The sequence below is a fragment of the Aureococcus anophagefferens genome (genome assembly GCF_000186865.1).
Source record: "Aureococcus anophagefferens unplaced genomic scaffold AURANscaffold_23, whole genome shotgun sequence".
Lineage (NCBI taxonomy): Eukaryota > Pelagophyceae > Pelagomonadales > Pelagomonadaceae > Aureococcus > Aureococcus anophagefferens.
The window spans coordinates 631,811-650,123 of NW_008705583.1; the positions used below are offsets into that span (position 1 = coordinate 631,811).

The 18,313-nt window shown below is 74.7% G+C and overlaps 5 protein-coding genes across 5 annotated transcripts; all 5 read right to left on the reverse strand.

The window, feature by feature from the left end:
* Positions 1-3,387: 3,387 nt before the first annotated feature.
* On the reverse strand, positions 3,388-5,823 carry AURANDRAFT_30990 (hypothetical protein; the record flags this gene model as incomplete). The annotated part of the gene is made up of 5 exons (XM_009041730.1): positions 3,388-3,840; positions 3,913-4,719; positions 4,780-5,319; positions 5,428-5,441; positions 5,703-5,823. Coding segments are annotated over 5 exons (1,935 nt in total), but the record flags the coding sequence as incomplete, so codon positions are not given.
* A 1,615-nt stretch (positions 5,824-7,438) lies between these two features.
* Positions 7,439-8,185, reverse strand: AURANDRAFT_31149 (hypothetical protein; the record flags this gene model as incomplete). Its single annotated transcript, XM_009041729.1, has 1 exon — positions 7,439-8,185. A coding segment is annotated over one exon (747 nt), but the record flags the coding sequence as incomplete, so codon positions are not given.
* An 84-nt stretch (positions 8,186-8,269) lies between these two features.
* On the reverse strand, positions 8,270-8,893 carry AURANDRAFT_6471 (hypothetical protein; the record flags this gene model as incomplete). Its single annotated transcript, XM_009041728.1, has 1 exon — positions 8,270-8,893. A coding segment is annotated over one exon (624 nt), but the record flags the coding sequence as incomplete, so codon positions are not given.
* A 3,678-nt stretch (positions 8,894-12,571) lies between these two features.
* AURANDRAFT_15156 (hypothetical protein) lies at positions 12,572-13,225 on the reverse strand (the record flags this gene model as incomplete). The annotated part of the gene is made up of 1 exon (XM_009041727.1): positions 12,572-13,225. A coding segment is annotated over one exon (654 nt), but the record flags the coding sequence as incomplete, so codon positions are not given.
* Positions 13,226-15,070: 1,845 nt separating this feature from the next.
* On the reverse strand, positions 15,071-17,321 carry AURANDRAFT_30993 (hypothetical protein; the record flags this gene model as incomplete). Its single annotated transcript, XM_009041726.1, has 3 exons — positions 15,071-15,514; positions 15,980-16,694; positions 16,906-17,321. 3 exons carry the CDS (start codon positions 17,319-17,321, stop codon positions 15,071-15,073), a joined length of 1,575 nt encoding a protein of 524 aa, XP_009039974.1.
* Positions 17,322-18,313: the final 992 nt, after the last annotated feature.

An 18,313-nucleotide genomic window follows, 5' to 3' on the forward strand; every position in this document is an offset into this window, starting at 1 on the left:
TTGCATCGACGGGGCCGCCCGCCCGAAGCCACTCATCAACGATATAGACATCTCCCTCGTGCGCGGCCCATGCTATATCATCGGGGAGGAACTGGTCACTGTCCACCGTCGCGTCGTCCATCATCATTCGCGTCGGTCGCCTCGTCGCGTCGTCTCGAGACTCGACAAAGTGTGGCAGCTCGCCAAACGCGGACGCTGTCCCGCGCACTACTTGTACTAGAAGTAGCTTTATGCATATCCCGCCGGCGGGAGATGTTATACCCGTCCATGCTTTTACGGGTTCTCTTCTCAGACCCCCCCGACGAAGTGGAGGGTCGCGTTGCGCAGGTACGCGTCGGCGGCCGACGGCGCCGCGTCGAGGCGCACGTCGGCGACGTGGTCGCCGCCGGCCCGGAGCGGCGCGAGCGCCGACGCGGGCCCCGGCGCCTGCTTGGGGCGCCAGGCGACGGCGAGCGCGGCCGGCGCGCCCGCGGCCGCGGCCGCGTCCAACGACCCGTCGACGAGCGCCGCACCGCGGGCGTCGACCGAGAGCTCGAGGCCGCCGGCCGCCGCGGCGAGCTCGAGGTCGTCGACGGGCGCGCCCAGCTCCGCCGCGGCGGCGAGCTTGGCGGTCTGGAGCGCGTCGCGGAGCCGCCGGGCCGCGCCGGCGTCGCGCGAGACCGAGACCGCGGCGCCGGCGCCGCCGAGGCCCCGGAGCGCGGCCAGACCGCCGAGGAAGCGCTGGAGCGCGTCGTGTGCGCGGCGCACGTCCGCCGCCGGCGCGAGGCCGAGCCAGTCGCAGGGCGTCGCGCGCGGCAGCGCGGCGATCCACGCGCGCCACGAGTCGCGGTCGAGCGCCGCGCCGTCGGGCAGCGGCGGGCACGCGCCGCCGGGCGTCGGCCCCCGCTGCGTCGCGGAGAAGGCCTCGAGGCTCACGACGCGCTCGCCGACGGCCCGCAGCGCGCGCGCGTCGGAGTCGCGCTCCGCGCGCGCGCCGTACGTCGCGTAAAACGCGCCGCCGGCGAGCGCGGGCCACGGCAGGTCCTCCGGCGCCGCGTGGTCGCCGGCGTTCAGGCCGTCGACGGCCGCGTCCGCCGCCTCCAACGCGCACTTCGCGTCGACGTCGCCCCACTCGTAGGGCTTCGTGAACGCGTCGGAGTAGCGCGCGCGCTCCGTGACGACGGCGTGCGCGACCGCCAAGAGAGCGTGCACGCGGCGCCGCTCGACGGGCCCGCGGTCCCAGGCGGCGCCGCCCTTCTCCGCGTCGCGCTGCGTCAGCAGGGCCTCGTGGCGCAGGAGCGCGGCCCGCAGGCCCACGTCCGCGCCGAGCGCGACGACGGCCGCGCGCGCGACGAGCCTTCCGGGCAGCCGCGACGGCTCGCCGACCGCGACCTCGGCCGTGAGGACGACGCGAAACCCCGGCGCGGGCCGCAGGCCCCGCAGGGCCTTCTCGAGCCCGAGGAGCCAGGCTTCGGACGCGAGGTGCGCGTTGCGGAAGACGACCCAACAACCCGCGTCCGCGCCGCGGCGGAGCAGGTCGCGCGACCGCCGCTCGCTCGCCGCCGCGCCCATCGCGACGGCCTCCACGACGACGCCCAGGGACCGCGCGGCGGCCTCGACCTCCTCGGCGGCGTCGCGGCCGCCGTTGCGCTCCGCGACGACCAAAGCGACGGGCGCGGCGAGCGCGTCGCCGTCGGCCTCGACGGCGAGCGCGTCGAGCGCCTGCTGCCGGTCGCCGTCGGCGACCTCGAGGTCGTCCTCCTTGCCCAGGGACCCGGCGCTCCGGCGCCGCTTCCGCTCCTGCTTGCGCCGCTCCTTGGCGTCGCAGAAGGCGCCGAGGCGCGCCGCGTCGTCCGCCGCGGAGCCCGCGATCGACTCGACGCCGCCGCCCCCCGCGCCGCCGCGCCACGCGTCCGCGGCGTCGGACCCGAGGACGTTTTCGACGAGCGCGTCCGCCGCGTCGAGGACGCGGTCCGGCCGGAAGGCCTTGCAGGCGAGGAGCGCCAGCGCGGGCGACGCGGCTTCGCGGACCGCGGCGTCGCCGCCCGCGACCGCCGCCGCGCCGAGCGCCGCCGCGTCCGCGCCTTTGAGCTCCGGCAGCTCGAGCAACGCCGCGATGGCGTCGACGTCGCCGGCGCCGACGGCGCTCCGCACCTGCGCCGCCCGGAGCGACGTGTCGCCGGGCGCCGGCGGGGCCGCGAGGAACGCGACGGCCCGCTCCGAGAGCGCGGGGTCGCCCGCGCGATCCGCGTAGAGCGCGGCCAGCGCGAGGCTCGCGGCGACCTTGTGCTCCCGCGAGAGGAGCGCGCGGCCGACGCGCCGCGACACCTGCGCCACCAAAGGCGCCGCGAGGCGCGCGAAGCGCGCGGCGGGCGCCTCGGCGCCCGGCGGCGGCGGCGCCGTCGCCGCGAGCGCCGCGTGCAGCGCCCCGTCGAGGAACTCGTCGAGGCTCACGGCGTAGGCGTCGTGGAGCTCCACGAGGCGCGCCAGCACGCCGTAGACGTCCGCGGCGAAGGCCGCCGCGGCCTCGAAGTCGTCGGACGCGGCCCTCAGCTTCTCGATCGACGCCTCGATGTCGCGCGCCGCGGCCCTGGCCTCCAAAGCTTCCGCCTTGGCGGCCTCGAGGGCCCGCAACGCGACGTCATCATCCAGAAGCGACGCCTCGCCCTCGCTCGACGACGTGATGCGCTCGAGCACGTCCGTCTCGAGCGCGAGGAGCCGCGCGCGCTGCGCGTCCAAATCCTTGGCCGCGTCGACGCGGTCGCGCTCGAGCGCGGGCCGCTCCGCGCGGAGGAAGCGGCTCAGCGCCGTCGCCTGGAGCGACTCCGCCGTCGCGCTGAAGTCCAGGAGCGCGACGCGGCCCAGCAACCCCAGCGGCAGCTCGTCCGCGGCCGCGCGGCTCCGCGCGTGGAGCACGAGCGTAAAGTCCGGCGACACCTCGACGAAGTCGCCGCCGAGCTTCACGCCCGCCTTGCCGCCGCCGCGCTTCGCGAACTCGCGGTTCAACAGCGGGTGCGCCGCGGCGTCCCAGGCCTCGTCGACGTCGCGGACGACGAGCGCCGTGCCGAAGCGCGCGGCCGTCGCGAGCGTCTTCTCGAAGGACGCGTCCGCCGCGGAGACGACGGCGACGCGCGCCGCCGCGTGGAGCGACTCGACGAAGCGCAGCGCGCCGCCCGACGGGTCCACGAGCAGCGCGCAGCGCTTCGAGCCCAGCAGCATGGCCGCGTTCGCGACGAAGCGCGCGTCCCTCGGTAAGCCGTGCGTCTCGTGCCAGTCGCGCGCCGTCGCGCGGCTCACGGCGCCGCCCAGCGAGTAGGCGCCGGCCTCGTCGTCCACGACCAAGTGCAACCCCCGCGCCGCGTCGCGCACCGCCGCCTGGAAGGCGACGCGGTCCCCCTCCGACAGGGGCCCGCAGTACGCGACGTTCGCGGCCGCGACGAGCGCGCGGTAGGGCACGAGCTGCATCGTCTCGGGGAACGTCGCCGCCTCCTCCTGCCAGCGGTCCTGCTCGTCCGCGAGCGACGCGAGCAACCGCACGGCGCGCTCCGCCTTCGTCTTGCCCGCGTCGATGTCCGCCTTGATGCGCTCGCCCTCGCGGACGGCGGCCGCGTACGCGTCCTTGTAGCCCGCGACGGATTTCGCCAGCGCTTCCAATTCTTTCTGTAAAGCGTCCACCAACTCCCGCGTCTCCTTCGTCTCGGACTCGAGCTTCTCGACCTCCTGCTTGAGGGGCTCGACCTTGCGCTCGATCTCGCAGTAGGAGAGTTGGGACGACGCCCAGAGCACGAGGGGCCCCGCGGCCTGCGACGACCGCTGGACGATGTCGTAATCTAAAGCGACAATCTCCTTCGCGTCGTCGCCCTTCTCGTCGCGCTCCTTCGCGTTGACCTTCTCGAGGTAGGCGTCGGACGGTTTGAGGTAGCGGTCGTTGACCATCTTCGCGTTCGAGTCCTCGATGTCCGAGGGCGAGAAGCCGACGACGGTCGCGATGAAGTCCGACTTGCGCATGGCCTTGCGGACGTCGTCCCAGGAGTAGGACGCCTGGAGCGGCAGGAGGCCGAGCAGGATCTGCACGGCCTCGAGCGTGCGCTTGACGTTCGGCGGCGGGTTCCGCAGGCTCCGCAGCTCGTCGAGCTGCGACTTCTTGATGCCCGACACGGCCTCGCGCGCGCGGATCAACGCGGGCTCGGCCTCGGCGAGCTCCGCTTCGGCCGTCTTCTTGCGCTCCTCGATGTCGCCGGTCCGCGCCTGGAGCTCCTTCTGGAGCACGGCGCCCTGGGCCTGCTTCTGCTCCGCCTGCTGCTGGTCGACGACCATCTTCTCGAGCTGCTCGCGGCCGATCGCCTCCTGCGTCTCCAGCTGCTCGTTCTGCGCCTTGAGGTCGCCCTGCATGGCCGCGACGGACTGGCGCGCCTTGGCGAGCTCCCGGAGCCCCGCGGTCTTGCGCCGCTGCGCGCCCTCGAGGCGCGACCGCCGCGCCTCGCACTCGCGCGCGAAGCACCTCGCCAGCTCCACGAAGTCGCGCGCCGAAACTTCCCTACGCCGCGCCTTGGCGGCGGCGTGCGCGCCGACGAGGGCCGCGACGGCGGCGTGGCGGAGCGACGGCGCCGGCGCTTCTAAATCGTCGTCGTCGTCGGAGTCGTCGCCGCCGCCGCCGACGGGGCCGTCCGCGGCGAGCGCGGCTTTGAGTTTCAGGTCGCAGGCCGCGCGCGCGTCGGCGCCGAGCGCGCCGCGCCGCGCCTCCCAGTCGACGGCGCCGACGGCGCCGAAGTCGACCTGGCGCAGCAGCGCGCCCGACACCTGCGCGAGCGTCTGCGGCGACCACGCGCCGAACCAGTCGACGACGCAGCGGTTGAAGAGCGCCGGCGACGCCGTCGCGCGCCGCGTGAGGCTCGTCGGGTCGCAGCCCGGGTTCAGCGTGAAGACGACGTGCAGGTTCCGCCGCACGTTGCGCGCGAACCAGTCGAGGATCGCCGCGTCGTCCGCGGCGTCGTCGCCGCCGGGGCCCTCCGCGCGCATCGCCTCGCGGCAGCCCGCGAGGAGCCGCTGCGTGTCGTCGACGCCCCAGAGGCCCGGCACCTCGCCGGACGCGAGCAGCGCGTTCATGCGCTCGAGGAACGCGCTGGACACGCCGTCGGCCTCGTCGATGACGAGGACCATGCGCTCGCGGTCGACGCCCGCGCGGCGCATGACGCCCCGGAGCTCGTCGTCGAATTTCGCCAAAGTGTAGTGGCGCGTCGCCTGCACCTCGTGGAGGCTCAGGCCGTTGTTCCAGGCGACGAACTTCGTGAGCACGCTCTTGCCGACGCCCGACTCGCCGACGAGGAGCAGGTGGCCCGACTCGGCCCGCAGCACCTGCGATGGGGAAAGAGGTGTCGGCCGTCGCGTATCGGCGCGGGTTCCGAAATCTCCCGGTAAACCCGACCTTCTTTCCGCGGCCCTTTTCACTGGCGGCCCCCGCACTGTCCGCCGACGAGTCGCTCTTCGCGAGGCAGTCATCAGAGGGGTCGGCGCCCGGCGATGGGTGCGAGGCCGGGCGCGCGCTCTTCGGAGGGGAACGAGCCGCGGCGGTACGGGAAAAGACCGGCCGCGCTCAGAATGAGCGGCGGGGACCCGCGGGCGGCGCCGGTCCTCCGCCCGGAGGCGTCGCGGCGGCCGCGCCGCGGGCGCCCCGCGCTCGCCTCCGGCATTTTTCGAGGGAAACGAAAACGGACGCGGGCGACGCGCGGCGTCGATGCGGAGCACGTGCGCGACGACGTCGTCGTAGACGACGAGCGGCACGTCGAGCTCCTCCTCGTAGAAGGTCCGCAGCCGCGACGTCACGAAGGACTTCAAATCCCTCATCTTCGCCGGCGCGTAGCTCCGGCTGAGCCAGCGGCTGAAGAGCAGCGGCCGCCGGAGCGCGCGGCCGCGGTCGAGCGCGGCCGCCGGGAAATCGCGCGGCCGCGGCCGCGTCGAGCGCGTCGGCGCACCAGTCGACGTCCTCGGGCGACGGCAGCCGGTCGGCGAAGAGCCGCAGGCCCTCGTGGGCCCAGACGCGGACGAGCGACGCCGCGGGGCTCAGGCCGTCGTGGTCCGCGCCGCCGCCGTCGTACGCCGCTCGGAGCGCGCGGCACCACCGCGTGAGCTCGCGCGCGCTGTAGACGCACTGGGGCATCTTCGTCTTGACGAAGCGGTCCGCGTTGGCCTCGAAGACGTCGAGCATGGCGACGTGGAGCGCGGCCTTGACGGCGTCGCACGCCTCGGACGATGGCGCGTCGCGGCCCGCGAAGTCGCAGTAGGCCGCGTAGACGCGCTCCAGCGACGCGCGCCGGGGCGTGCCGACGCGCAGCACGTGGAGGTGGCGCAGCAGGCGCTCCGGCAGCGGGTGGCGGCCCGCGTCCGTCGGCGGGTTGCACGCGGCGACGAAGCTCACGCGCTTCAGGGCGACCCACTTGGGCGGGCAGCGGCCGCTGTTGGTCCGCGCGTACTTGGACGGCTCGAGGGCGGCCTTGGCCGACGTCAGCGACAGCGCCCAGAAGCCGCGGCGCTCGACGAGCTGGCGCAGGAAGGCCAAGGCGCGCGGCGTGCCGTACGCGTCCGGCGCGACGAGGTTGATCTCGTCGCAGAAGACGACGAGCGTCTTCTTGTCGCCGTGGAGCGCGCGCTTCGGCTCGAGGGACCAGGTCGACCGCGGCCCGCGCACGAGCTCGCAGTGCTCCGCGAGCAGCACCGCGACCTCGGACGCGGACGTGCCGCTCGAGCACGCGAGCGGCGCGAGGTGGAACGCGTCGCCGCGGCCGCCGAGCGCGTGCGCGCAGGTCATGGTCTTGCCGCTGCCCGGCGGGCCGCAGAGCAGGGAGCAGGTCCCCGCGTCGCCGTCGCCGAGGCCCGACGACGCGAGCGCGTCGACGAGCGCCTCGTGGCGGAGCGTGTCGGCCGTCGCGACGACGGCGTCGAGCGCCTTGGGCCCGTCGACGCGCGGCGCCGCGGGCACGGACGCCTCCCAGTCCTCCCAGAAGCTCGACGCGTCGAGGTCGCCCCGCTTCGACGTCGTCGCGCGGACGTCGTAGCAGAGCGCGCCGCTTGAGCTCGCGGGTTTGTCGCCCGTCGCGGAGACGAAGGGCTCCAGCGCCGCCGAGAGCGCGGCGCGCCGGTCCTCGCCGTCGCCGCCGCCGCAGGCCCAGAAGGCGGCGCAGTAGGCGCTGCGCCGCGCGTAGGCCGCGCCCGCGGCCGACGCGGGGTCGAGGCCGCGCGCGCGGCCGTCGCGCGCCGCGGCCGCGCAGAGCGCCGCGAGGGACCCCAGGGGCTGCGCGGCCGCGACGGCGGGCATGAGCTCGCCGGCCGCGTCCTGGAATGCAAAGGCCACGGCGGCCTCGACGGCGTGGCCCGCCGCGAAGAGGGGCGCGACCGCGGCCGCGTAGTCCGCGTCGGCGGCGGCGATCTTCGCGAGCGCGGCCTTGGCGCGGTCGCCCAGCGGCACGACGTCCGCGTCGACGTGGAGCACGCCGCAGCGGCTCACCGTCGCCGGCGTCGCCCGGCTGAGGTCCTCGACCTCGAAGAGCAGCTTGACGACGGGCGGGATCGCGAGGCGCTCGCCGTTCGGGAGCGTGAGCGTCTTGTTGTCGTCGAGCACGGAGTTGAGGTTCTCGGCCCACTCCGGGTCGACGTCGCCGTCGAAGACGACCCAGTGGCGCTTGCGCAGCTCCCCGAAGTCGTTCGCGCGCACCGCGCGGACGACGGCCGTGAACAGGCCGTCGGTCCACTCGAGCGTCGTCGCGTCCAACCGGCCGAAGAGCAGCTCCTTGTAGTTCGGCGCCACGAGCGCCTTGGGGTCGACGACGTAGGCGACGCCCGCGACGCCGTCGAGAGCTTCGAGACCCTTGAGCACGCACGAAATCAGCGTCGACTTGCCGACGCCCGCGCCGCCGACGACGACGGCGCCCGTGCTCAGCGACAGGACGCTCCGGAGCTGGAGCGCCTTGTCGACCCACGTCTTCGCCGGCGCCTCGACGCCCGCGGCGGCCCGGAGCGCCGCCGCGAAGGCGGCGCCCAGCGCCGCGGGGCTCGCGCCGTCGGCGAGCGCGTCCCGCGGCGTGAAGTCGTCGGCCAGCGCGTCGGCCGCGGCGCCCGCGGCGCCGAAGACGGCGGTCACCAGCTTCGAAAAGGGGTCGACGTCGACGGCGACGAGGCGCGGCGTCACCGTCGCGTCGAGGGACGCGAGCATGGCGTCCTTGGCTTTCTCGTCGCCTTGTACGTCGCGCGCGTCGCGGCCGAAGAAGAGGCCCGCGCGCGCGAGCACGGGGCCGATGGCGCGCAGCCCCCATTCGTAGTGGGACTGGGACGACAGCTTCGTCGCGCAGAGCTCGAGGAGGCTCACGAGCCCCCGCGCGAGGCGGCCCGCGGCGCCGGCCTCGAAGCCCTTGGCGTAGAGCGCCGTCGTCGCGATGGCCCGCGAGTCGGGCCGGACCATGGCCACGGTGCGGAAGAGCTGCTTCAGGTTCTCCGGCAGCGGGCTCCGGCCCGCGTAGCCCGGGTTCATGGTCACGAAGACGCCCGTCGTCGGCCGGAGCGGCACGCCGTCGCCCCGGGGCCCGCCGAAGTCGACGCACGCGTTCCGCGCGAGCAGCGCGTTCTGGATCGCCTCGAGCTGCTCCGACACGGCGCTGAGCATGCCCTCGTCGAGGCGGTTGAACTCGTCGAAGCAGCCCCAGGCGCCGGACCGGCACAAACCCTTGAGCAGCCGCCCCATCGCGCCGAGGTCGAAGGCCTCGTCGCAGTTGAAGACGACGACGTGCCGGCCGAGGTTCGAGCCGAGCGCGCGCACGGACTCGGTCTTGCCCGTGCCCGCGGGCCCCACGGGGTTGCCGCCGAGGCGCTGCTTGAGCGCCGCGGCCATCGTCTCGAAGCACCGGTCCGTGAGCGCCGTCCGCACCAAACGCGCGCCGACGCCCGTGTACTCGAAGCCGAAGGACACGGCCGCGTCGCCGAGGCGGCCCGCGACGGCCAGCGCGACGCCGCTCTGGGCCATCTCCTCGGCGAAGGCCTCGCCCTCGACGAGCGCCGCGCCGGGCCCCGCGAGGCGGCCCGCGAGGCCCGCGCCGGCCGGGTCCACGGCGTAGAACCTCAGCTGCCGCGCCCACTCGAAGGCCGTGTGCTCGCCGCACGCGCCCAGCGCCGCCGTCGCGTCGCGCTGCTGGGCGACCTCGACGATGAGCTGCTCGCGCTTGCGGCGGCGTAACGCTAGATCCCCGCCGCCCGCGTCGGCGACGACGGCCGCGGCGAGCGTCTCGAGCTTCGCGGCGATCGCCGCCGCGGGCCCGGCGAGGTCGCCGGCCGCGACGGCCGCGTCCATGGCCGCGGCCCAGGAGATCTGCGTCGCGAGGACCGCGGCCTGCGTCGGCGTCGCCGCGAGCCAGCCGTCGACGTCGTCGCCGTCGACGCCCGCGAGCGCGGTCCGCGTCGCCGCCGCGACGGCGACGCGCATGGCCCGCTCGACCTTGACGAGCCACTTGATGGCGTCGCGGTCCTCGAGGGCGACGCCCAGGGGCACGACCTCGCCGTCGAAGGACGCCATGCGCGCGCCGCCGTCCGCCGCGTCGACGGCCGACACCGCGGCGAACATCTTCGACAGGTGCGGGCCGACGCGCGCGGCCGAGTCGTCGCCGCCGCCGAGGATCGAGAGCAGGTCGTCGTCGCCCACGAAGTAGAAGCGCGCGAAGGCGCCGCGCTGCATCTCGAGGTAGTCGCCGAGCGCGCGCTGCGCGTCGCCGAGCGCGGCCGCGACGTGCTCCAGCGTACCGGGCAGCTTCTCCGACTCGAGGAGCGCGCGCACGGCCGCGGGCGCCTTCGCCAGCAGGTCGCGGCGGCAGCGCGCGAACGCGCGGTCCGCGTCGGCGAATTTCGCCGCGGCCGCGGGCAGGCGCTCCGCGACGGCGGCGCCGCCGTTGCCGCCGCCGAAGATCGCGCCGAGGCCGACCCATCGGCGCTGGGCGTCAGCCCAGAGCTCGAGGCGCCGCCGCAGCTCGTCGCCCTCCTCGGCCAAGCCCTGGCGCCGCTTGCAGAGCGGCGACCGCGCCTCGAGGTGCGGCCGGAACGCGGGCGAGTCTTTCATCGCGCACAACGCGGTGCCGTGCTCGTCGAGCTTCTCGAAGAGGGGCTCCCAGCCCCGGATGAGCGGGCCCGGCGCGACGTCGAAGGTCGCGCCGGCCCAGTGCGCGTCGACCTCGTCGAGGAACTGGGACAGCGCCGCGTCGTTCCGCGCCGACGCGAGCACGGCTTCCACTTCTTTCCGCGCGGCGTCGCCGAGCTCGAGGCGCAGGAGCGCGCCGACGCGGAGCGTCCGCAGCTCCGGCGCGCGGCCGCCGAAGAGGGGCCCCGCGAGCTTCGCCCAGTGGCGGTCCCCGAGGTTCGCCGCGTTCCGGAGCTCGCCGACCCAGCCGCCGACGGCGCGCTCGCGCGCCTCGACGACGCGGACGGCGTCGGCGTGCGCCGCGTACTGGCGCACCTTCGCCGGCGCCGTGCGCAGCGCCTCGTCGGCCTGGCGGAGCGCGCCGCGCGCGGCCTTGGCGTCGAAGTCGGCCCACCGCGCGTCGTCCAGCGCGGCGCACGCGGCCACGGGCGCCTCGAGCGCGCGCCAGACGTCGCCCAGGGCCACGGCCTCGCGCCGGATGGCCTCGAGGTCGCCCGCGGCCGACGGCGGGGCCCCGCCGGCGTCGCCGAGCGCCGCGAGCGCGACGGCGAAGTCGCGGCCGTCCCTCAGAGCCTTGTCGACCTGCTCGAGGACGCCGCCGAGGCGCTCCAGCGCCTCGGAGGGCGACGCCGCGGCCGTCTTCTCGCCGCCGCCGGCGAGGTCCAGGCGCTCGGGCTTCGTCTCCGCCCAGAACGTCGCGAGGCGCTCCGCGACGTGCGCGGCCTTGGCGATCTCCGCGTCCGCCTCGGCCCGGAGCGCGAGCTTCTCGCCGTCGAGGCGGCCCTTCTTGCGCTCGAGGATCTGCGCCGTCGCGTCGACGGCGCCGGCGACGAGCGACGCCTCGAGCCAGCGCGACGCCGCGCCGCCGCGGTAGTCCAAATCGACCTCGGCGTCGTCCTCGAGCGACCGCGCGAGCGCGTCGAGGTCCACGCGCTGCGCCTTGAGCGTCGCCTCGACGGCGCCGACGGCCGCGCAGGTCGCGCGCCAAGCCGGCACCTGTTTTACCAGTTCCTCGTAGAGCGCCAGGGCCTGCAGCGCGTCGCGGCACGAGCACCGGCGCTCGTCGAGCGCGTCCAAACGCTCGCGCGCGGCCGTCGCGGCGTCGAAGACGGCCCTGGCGGCGTCCCAGGCGCGCTTGCCCGCCTCGCGCCGCAGCTCGCGGAGCCAGCCCTCGAAGCGGGACCGCAGGGACGCGTGCGCCGCGCGCGCGTCGAAGACGACGGCGCACGACGCGTCGCCGTCGGCGGCAAAGTCGGCCCAGAGGTCGTCGTCGCGGCGCCGCCGCACCTTGGCCGGGATGGCGAGGGACGCCGCCTCGGCCTGGCCCCGGCGCTCCTCCTCGAAGGCGAAGTCCGCGTCCGCGTCGTGCCGCGCGGCGACCGCGTCCTCGAGGAGGCCGCGCCACGCGTCCAGCAGCGCGCCGGCGTCGCCGGGCGCCGGCGCCGGGTAGGCGTCGTCGACGGCCCGGGCGACCTCGCTCACCGTGGAGGCCCAGAGCAGGTCGTGGCGCCGCCAGCGCGCGAAGCGGTCGCGCGCGTCGTCCGCGCGGCGGCCCGCGGCCTCGAGCGCGGCCGCGTAGGCGCCGTGGAGCGTCTCCAGGGACCCGTCGCCCGTGTCCTCGTCGAAGAGGGCGTCGCCGTAGGCCTCGGCGTCGTCCAGGGGCTCCTGGCTGTCGCCGCGCTTCTTCTTCCGCGCCGTGAGCGCGCCGGCCGCGGCGAACCCCGCGGCGTCGTCGCCCGCGCCCGTCAGCGCGTCGAAGCGGCTCGCGCGGAGCCGCGGGAGCCGCGCACAGGCGCCGACGACGTCGCGGAGCTGGCCGTGGAAGCCCGCGCGCGCGGCGTCGACGCCGGGCTCGAGGCGGAGCCGGCCGTCGCGCGCGGCGATCTTGTGGAGCGACCGGCGGCAGCCCACGTCGACGTCGGCCTCGCTCCGGTCCCCGGCGGCGTCGACGACCACGGGGCGGCCGTCGAGCGCCAGCGCCCAGCGCTTGAGCCGGTCGACGCAGCGCGCGCGGAGCGCGCGGAGCGCGCGCCGGTCCATCGCGCGCGTCCAGTCCTCGAGGTCGTGGAACCCTTCCAAACTCAGGCGGTCGACGACGGCCTGGAGCTCCTCCTGCGCGCCGTCGAGCGCGTGGACGTCGTCGAAGCCGTCGGACGTTTCCAGCGTCGCGATGGCGGCGTCGCAGCGCCGCCGCGCGTCGCGGAGCACGTCGAACTTCTCCTGGAGCGCGCTCACGTCCTCGGCGAAGGCGTCGACCCAGGCGCGCACGTTCGCCGTCGGGCTGCTCCAGGCGAGCTTGGGGAACCGCGGCGCGTCCGCGGTGCCCCGCGGGAAGACGCGCGCGACGCGGTCCCGGATCGCGCGGAGCCAGGGCCCGAGGAGGCCGTCGTCCGCCGGGTCCACGAGGCGCCGCGCGACGCCGTAGCCGCGCACGGCGGCCCGCAGCGCCGTCGCCGCCGGGTAGCGGTCCCGGGCCTCGTCGGCTAAAAGCGCGATCGTCTCGGGCACCTTGAAGCCGAGCCACCGGAGGTGCTTGACCTCCTTGAAGAGCTCGACGCGGTCCTCGTCGAAGTTCACCACCAAGGCCCTGGCGTCGCCGACGACGTCGACGTGGAGCAGGAGCTGGCCCCGGAGCTCGGACTCGGCGCGCGCGGACGCGGCCGTCGCGCGCTTCCACGTGCCGAGCCACTCCTCGAAGAGCGGCGTCGCGTCGAGGTGGCGCAACAGCTCGTCGGCGACCGTGCGCAGCGCGCGGCCCCGCGGGTGGCGCTCCATGGCCCGGTCGCCGCCGAGGACGTCGCTGAGCCGCGCCATCTGCGCGTGGAGCCGCCGCTCCATCTGCCGCGCCCAGAGGATCTTGCCGCCCAGCGGCGGCAGGTCCCGCAACGACGCGACGACGGCCGCGTTCGAGCCCTCGTAGCGCTTCGTGCACGCGTCCTTGAGGCCGTCGACGTCGCGCTTGACCGTGTCGACGAGCTCCGCCTGGTGCCGCTGCGCCGCGCGGCGCACCGCGGGGCGGTCCAGGAGCGGCTGGAACGTCGCGAAGACGGCGAAGGTCTCGTCGGCCGTCGCCGCGGCCTCGAGCTCCGCCGCGAGCTGCGCCGCGGCCATGTTCTCCGCGCGGTCGAGGCGGCGGAAGTAGTCGTCGGACGCCGCGCGGTGCCGCGCGTCGCCGTCGAAGGTCGCGTCGCAGGCGCCGCCGGCGCCGCGCACCTCGCTCAGGAAGCGCTCGTAGGCGCCGTCGAGCTCGCCGAGCGCGGACGTCGCGGACCGGTCGTCGCCCGCGGCCTCGCGCTTCGCGAGGACGGTCGCGAGCACGCCGCGGAATTTGTGGTGGTCCGCCTTGAACTTGCGCAGCTCGCCGAGGCGCGCCTCGACCTTCTCGTGGAAGAGCTCCAAATTCGCGACGCGGCGCATGTCGCCCGCGGCGGCGGAGCCGCCGCCGCGGCGCATGAGCTCGAGCGCCAGCTCGCGGAACTTCCGCACGCCGCCGCGCGCGGCCGCGAAGCAGCGGTCCGCGGCCTCGGCGTCCTCGTCCGCCAAGAGCGCGCCGGCGCCGTCGTCGAGGAGGCGCATGGCGCTGCGGCCGACGGCGTCGGACGCGGCTTCCACGAGGCGCGCGCCGCGCGACGGCGCGTAGTGGCGGCTCGCGCGGAGCTTCGCCAAATGCTGGAAGAAGTCCGTCGCCGCCGCGGCCAAATCGTCGAGCGTCGCCGCGCCCTCGACGGGCGCGACCGGCAAATCCCGGAGCACCTTGTTCGCGTCGACGGCGACCTCGAGCGATCGCGCGAGCGGCGCGGCCACGCCGTCCTCGAGCTGCGCGGCCGCGACGAAGCGCTTCGCGCGCTTCAGCACGTGGGCGACGGCCCGGCCGCCGGGGCTCCGCCGCGAGTCGCCGGCCGCGCGCAGCGCGGCCTCGTACTCGCGCCAGAGCGCCATCTCGCCGTGCACCGCGTCCGCGTCGCGGCCCGGCGGGAACGCGAGCGGGCTCGCGTCCTCGTCGCGGCCCTCGCAGAGGCCCACGAGGTCGTGGGCGTCCTTGGCCCAGGCCGCGACGGCCGCCGCGCACTCGTCCGCGAGCGCGCCGTCGCCGTCGAGCGCACCGCCGACGTCGTCGCCCGAGCCGCCGCCCTCGAGGAACCGCTCGACGGCCGCGGGCGGCGCGAGCGTCGCCTCCGCGAGGCGCGCGCGCCGGTCGCAGCGGCCCAGGGCCGCCTCGAGGTCGCCCAGGCGCTGCGCCACGGCGACGAGCCGCGGCGCCATCGCCTCCTCGGCCTCGGTTCCGCCGGACGACGCCTCGGCGACGAGCGGCCGCACCGCGGCCCGCAGCAGCTGCCGCGCGACGGCGAGCGTCTCCGTCTGCCCGTGCGTGCCGCCGCGCCCGCTCAGCACGACGGCGCAGTGCTCGCCCAGGTCCGTGGAGTCGCCGTACTCCTCGATGATCGAGCTCAGCGCGGCGCCCGACGCCGCGCTCCGACCCACGGCGACGAAGCGCTCCGGGAGCGGCGAGAAGTTCCGGGAAAAGGCGACGGCGCCGTCGTCGACGCCCATGAGCAGGCACGCGTCCGCCGTCGTCGCCGCGACGAAGGAGGCGATGGCGCTTTCGCTCGACGCGATGTCGTTGGTGATCGCAGCTTCTACAGACTCGCGAGACGCGCCGATGAGGGCCTGGCCAAGCGGCACCAAGAAGGTCTTGAGCGGTCCTTCTGCCATGGCGATTGGCGCGCTCGCCGGCTTGGCTACTCGCACATCGTGATTGACATTTTGAACCTCGTCGAGCACCATGCTCGCGGGCCCGTTGAGGCGGAATTTGGAAAATCGATCGACGCCCGCCTGCTGTAGTAGTGCCGCCTGGTCCCTACCCCTCCGAGGACTCCTCCGAGGCGTCCTCCTTCAAGCCCCCCTGCTTCGCCGCGCCTCTTAAATGTCCATCTCCGTGTCCATCTGGAGGAGCTCCCGCGCGGCGAAGAAGCGCGGGATGAAGATGGCGCGGAGGGCGAGGAGCACGCCGATGACCGAGGGGAAGACCATGGCCGTGGCCTTGTTGAGCTTGAGGAGCCAGAGCGTCGCGAGGCACCCGGCCTGCACCGCGGTGAACTTGAGGACCTTGCCGCGGCCGAGCTCGACGATGGCGCGCTCGACCGTGTCCGTCGGGTCGAGGCGCTTCGTGTCCAACAACAACGCCTTGGACCGGCCGAGGAACTGGTTGCCCGACATGACCTTCTGGCCGAGGAAGAGGAAGACGCCCCAGACGACGGCCAGGGGCACCTGGCTGAGCAGCGGCGCCACGTTCAGCGACGCGAGCACGAGGCCGTGCACGAGGAAGCCGCTGAGCCGCGTCTCGACGACGGACGCGACGTCGCCCTCGGGCTTTTGCGGGGCCGCCGGCGCCGCGGCCGCGGCCGCCGTCGCGTTGGCCTTCTGGCGCATGGACGCCACGGCCGCGCCGCCGCCGCCCGCCGCGACGGGCGCCGCGACGGGCGGCGCGCGCGTCGCGTTCGCCGCGCCGGCCGTCGCGTTCGGCGCCGCCGTTGCGAGCGCCTCGCCAACCTCGGCAGCAGCAAAGTCGCGCTTCGCCGCGGCGGCGACGGTCTCGGGGCAGGCCTTCTCCGGCGTCGGGAGCGGCGGCGGCGCGGGCTTGGGGGTTTTCGGCGGCGGCCGCGCGGCGGCCGACGGCGCCGTCGCGTTGCGCTTGAGCTGCGCCGCGCGGATGATCTCGTCCGGCGACGGCAGCGGCGGCTGCTTGCGGTCCAGGGGGCTCTGGCTCACGGCGACCGTGCGCTTCGCCTCGTCGGGCCGCGGCGCCGGCTTCGCCGGCGCCTCGGCGACCGTCTCCTCGGCCGCGGCGATGTTCGACATCGCGCGGACGTGGTTGAGGCTCTGGACCGTCGCGGAGCACATCCAGGGCAGGCCCAGGAGCGACGACCCGAGCGTGATCGTCGCCAGGGCCAGCAGGTCGAGGTGGTAGGCCGAATCCTTGGCGAGCTTGTTCTGGGGCGAGTTCACGGTCCGCACGGTGATGTTCTGGTCGAGGAAGAAGAGCGTCGCGAGGAACAGCGCCGGTATCGCGGCCAATAAGCGGTACCGCACGGCGAGGGACCCCAGATCCACCAGGCTGAACATCTTCGCCCGCGGCGCCCCCAGCTCCAGCCGCGCCAGCGAGCCCAGCCCCGTCATCGCGTCCGTCCGCAGGAGCGCCGACATCGCGACGATGACGAACGCGGGCCCGAAGTCCGCGATCAAGGTCCGGAACTTGGCCGTGAAGAAGCGCGTCCGCGGCGCGCCCGCCAGGGACGTGCAGGCGACGGACGTCGCTAACGCGCTGTTCATGGCCAGCAGCGCGTCGCCGGGCCGCGCGGCGCCGACGCCCACGGACCGGAGGAGCCGCACGATCGGCGACGCGCCCTCCGAGAGGAAGTTGAAGGCCAGCAACGCGTTGAAGACGTCCTCCGTGAAGCGCGTGCAGTACTTGATCAAACCCGACGCGTTGAAGGACGCGAGGACCGCGAGGTAGCAGCTCGTCCAGACGCCGCACCACGCGTACCTGTGTGGAAATCAACCACTGGTTTAAGGGGTCCTGACCAAACTTCAGAACGCTCTAGCTCGGTCAAATCGATGTCGATTCGGCTGATTTTTGGACGAATCGATGGCTCTCGTCAAGTTCTCGAAGCGGGGCAGAAGAGCTCGCGTCGAATCGGCCGCATACGCTCACATTGAAGTCGGGATGAAGATTTGATTTCCGCACAGACGCGTACATGGGCAGGAACGGCACGCCCGCCTTGACGGTCCACGACGACAGCGCGCCGATGAAGGCCAGGGTCAGGCCCGTCGGCGCGACGAAGGTCATGGGCTGGCCCGCGAGCGTCGCGTAGGCCATGCCGCTGAGGCCGCAGGACAGGATGACGTCGCGCGGCCCTAGCACGCCGGACGTCGCCGCGGTCATCGCGCCGCCGAACGCGATCGCGGGCGCGAGCACGGCGAAGTAGAGGAAGGCCGACGCGCCCAGCGTCTTCCCCGGGCTCCGGAAGCCGTCGGCCCAGTCCGTCGCGTACATGGGGAGCCGCCGCTTCGCGTCCTCCCTCAAGCCCCGGAGCCACGTCTTCCGGCTGAACGGCGCGATGCTCCCGGGGTTCGCGCTCGCCTCGCCGACGGGCCAGGACGTCTGGGCCATGGCGCCGCCGGCGAAGCGGCTCCCCGTGCGCCGCCGCGTCGACGCGCCCGTCCACCCGACGGGCAGCACGACGCCGTTGTCGAAGAGCTGGCGCCCGAGGCCGTCGTTGCCCACGAAGACCTCGGGCACGCTCACGTTGCCCTGCACGTTCGACGTGATCATCTGCGTCTCCGTCTCGCCGACGGCCGCCGCCGACGGCACGACGACGGACCGCCGCCGCGGCTGCTCGTCGTCGTTGCAGTTGCTCGAGCGGCGGAGCACCGACGCGGCGCGCGGTTTCTGCGCGTCGCGCGGCTGGGCATGGCGCGTCGGCGTCACGAAGTACGCTTGCGGGTACGCGGCGCACGCCGCTAACGTAAGGACGCGGAGCATGCTCACGGTCATGTCACGCTCTGCACACATGCCGATTGAACCTCGAGCTCCTGCTCTTCAACCAACCATCAACAAAGACTTCAACATGTCGACAAGAGTGGTCTGGCCCGAGTTACCGCCCCTGCTTACTCATCCGACCTCCTGGGCCGAGCGCCAGAGCGACGTGATCAGCCAGAAGAGGCTGTCGGGCAGCGACGCGCCGCGCGCCGCGCGTCGCTTCGCGCCGGAGTTCGCGAAGCTCGCGGAGAAGAGGCGCCTCAGCGGGCCCCGCGGCGCGACGGCGCGCCCGCGCCGGCAGAGCTCGCGGAGCATCAGGAGCTGGATGCGCGGCGCGCGGGCGTAGCGCTTCCAGCCGCCGGCCGCGGCGACGTCGGACAGCAGCCGCCGCGTGTTCTCGTTTCCTTCCGATTCCCGACACACTTCCTCCGGCGTCCGTCCATGCAAGGTCGCGTCGAGACTCGCGCCGCCGCGGAGCAGCACGCGCGTGAGTTCGGACCGATCTTCCTTCTCCGCCGCGGCGTCATGGAGAGGCATCACACCGTAACTGAGATCGTCGGGGTCCGCGCCGAACTTTAGGAGCAGAGCCACGAGCGCTGGTTTGTTGTCGCGGGCGGCCGTCG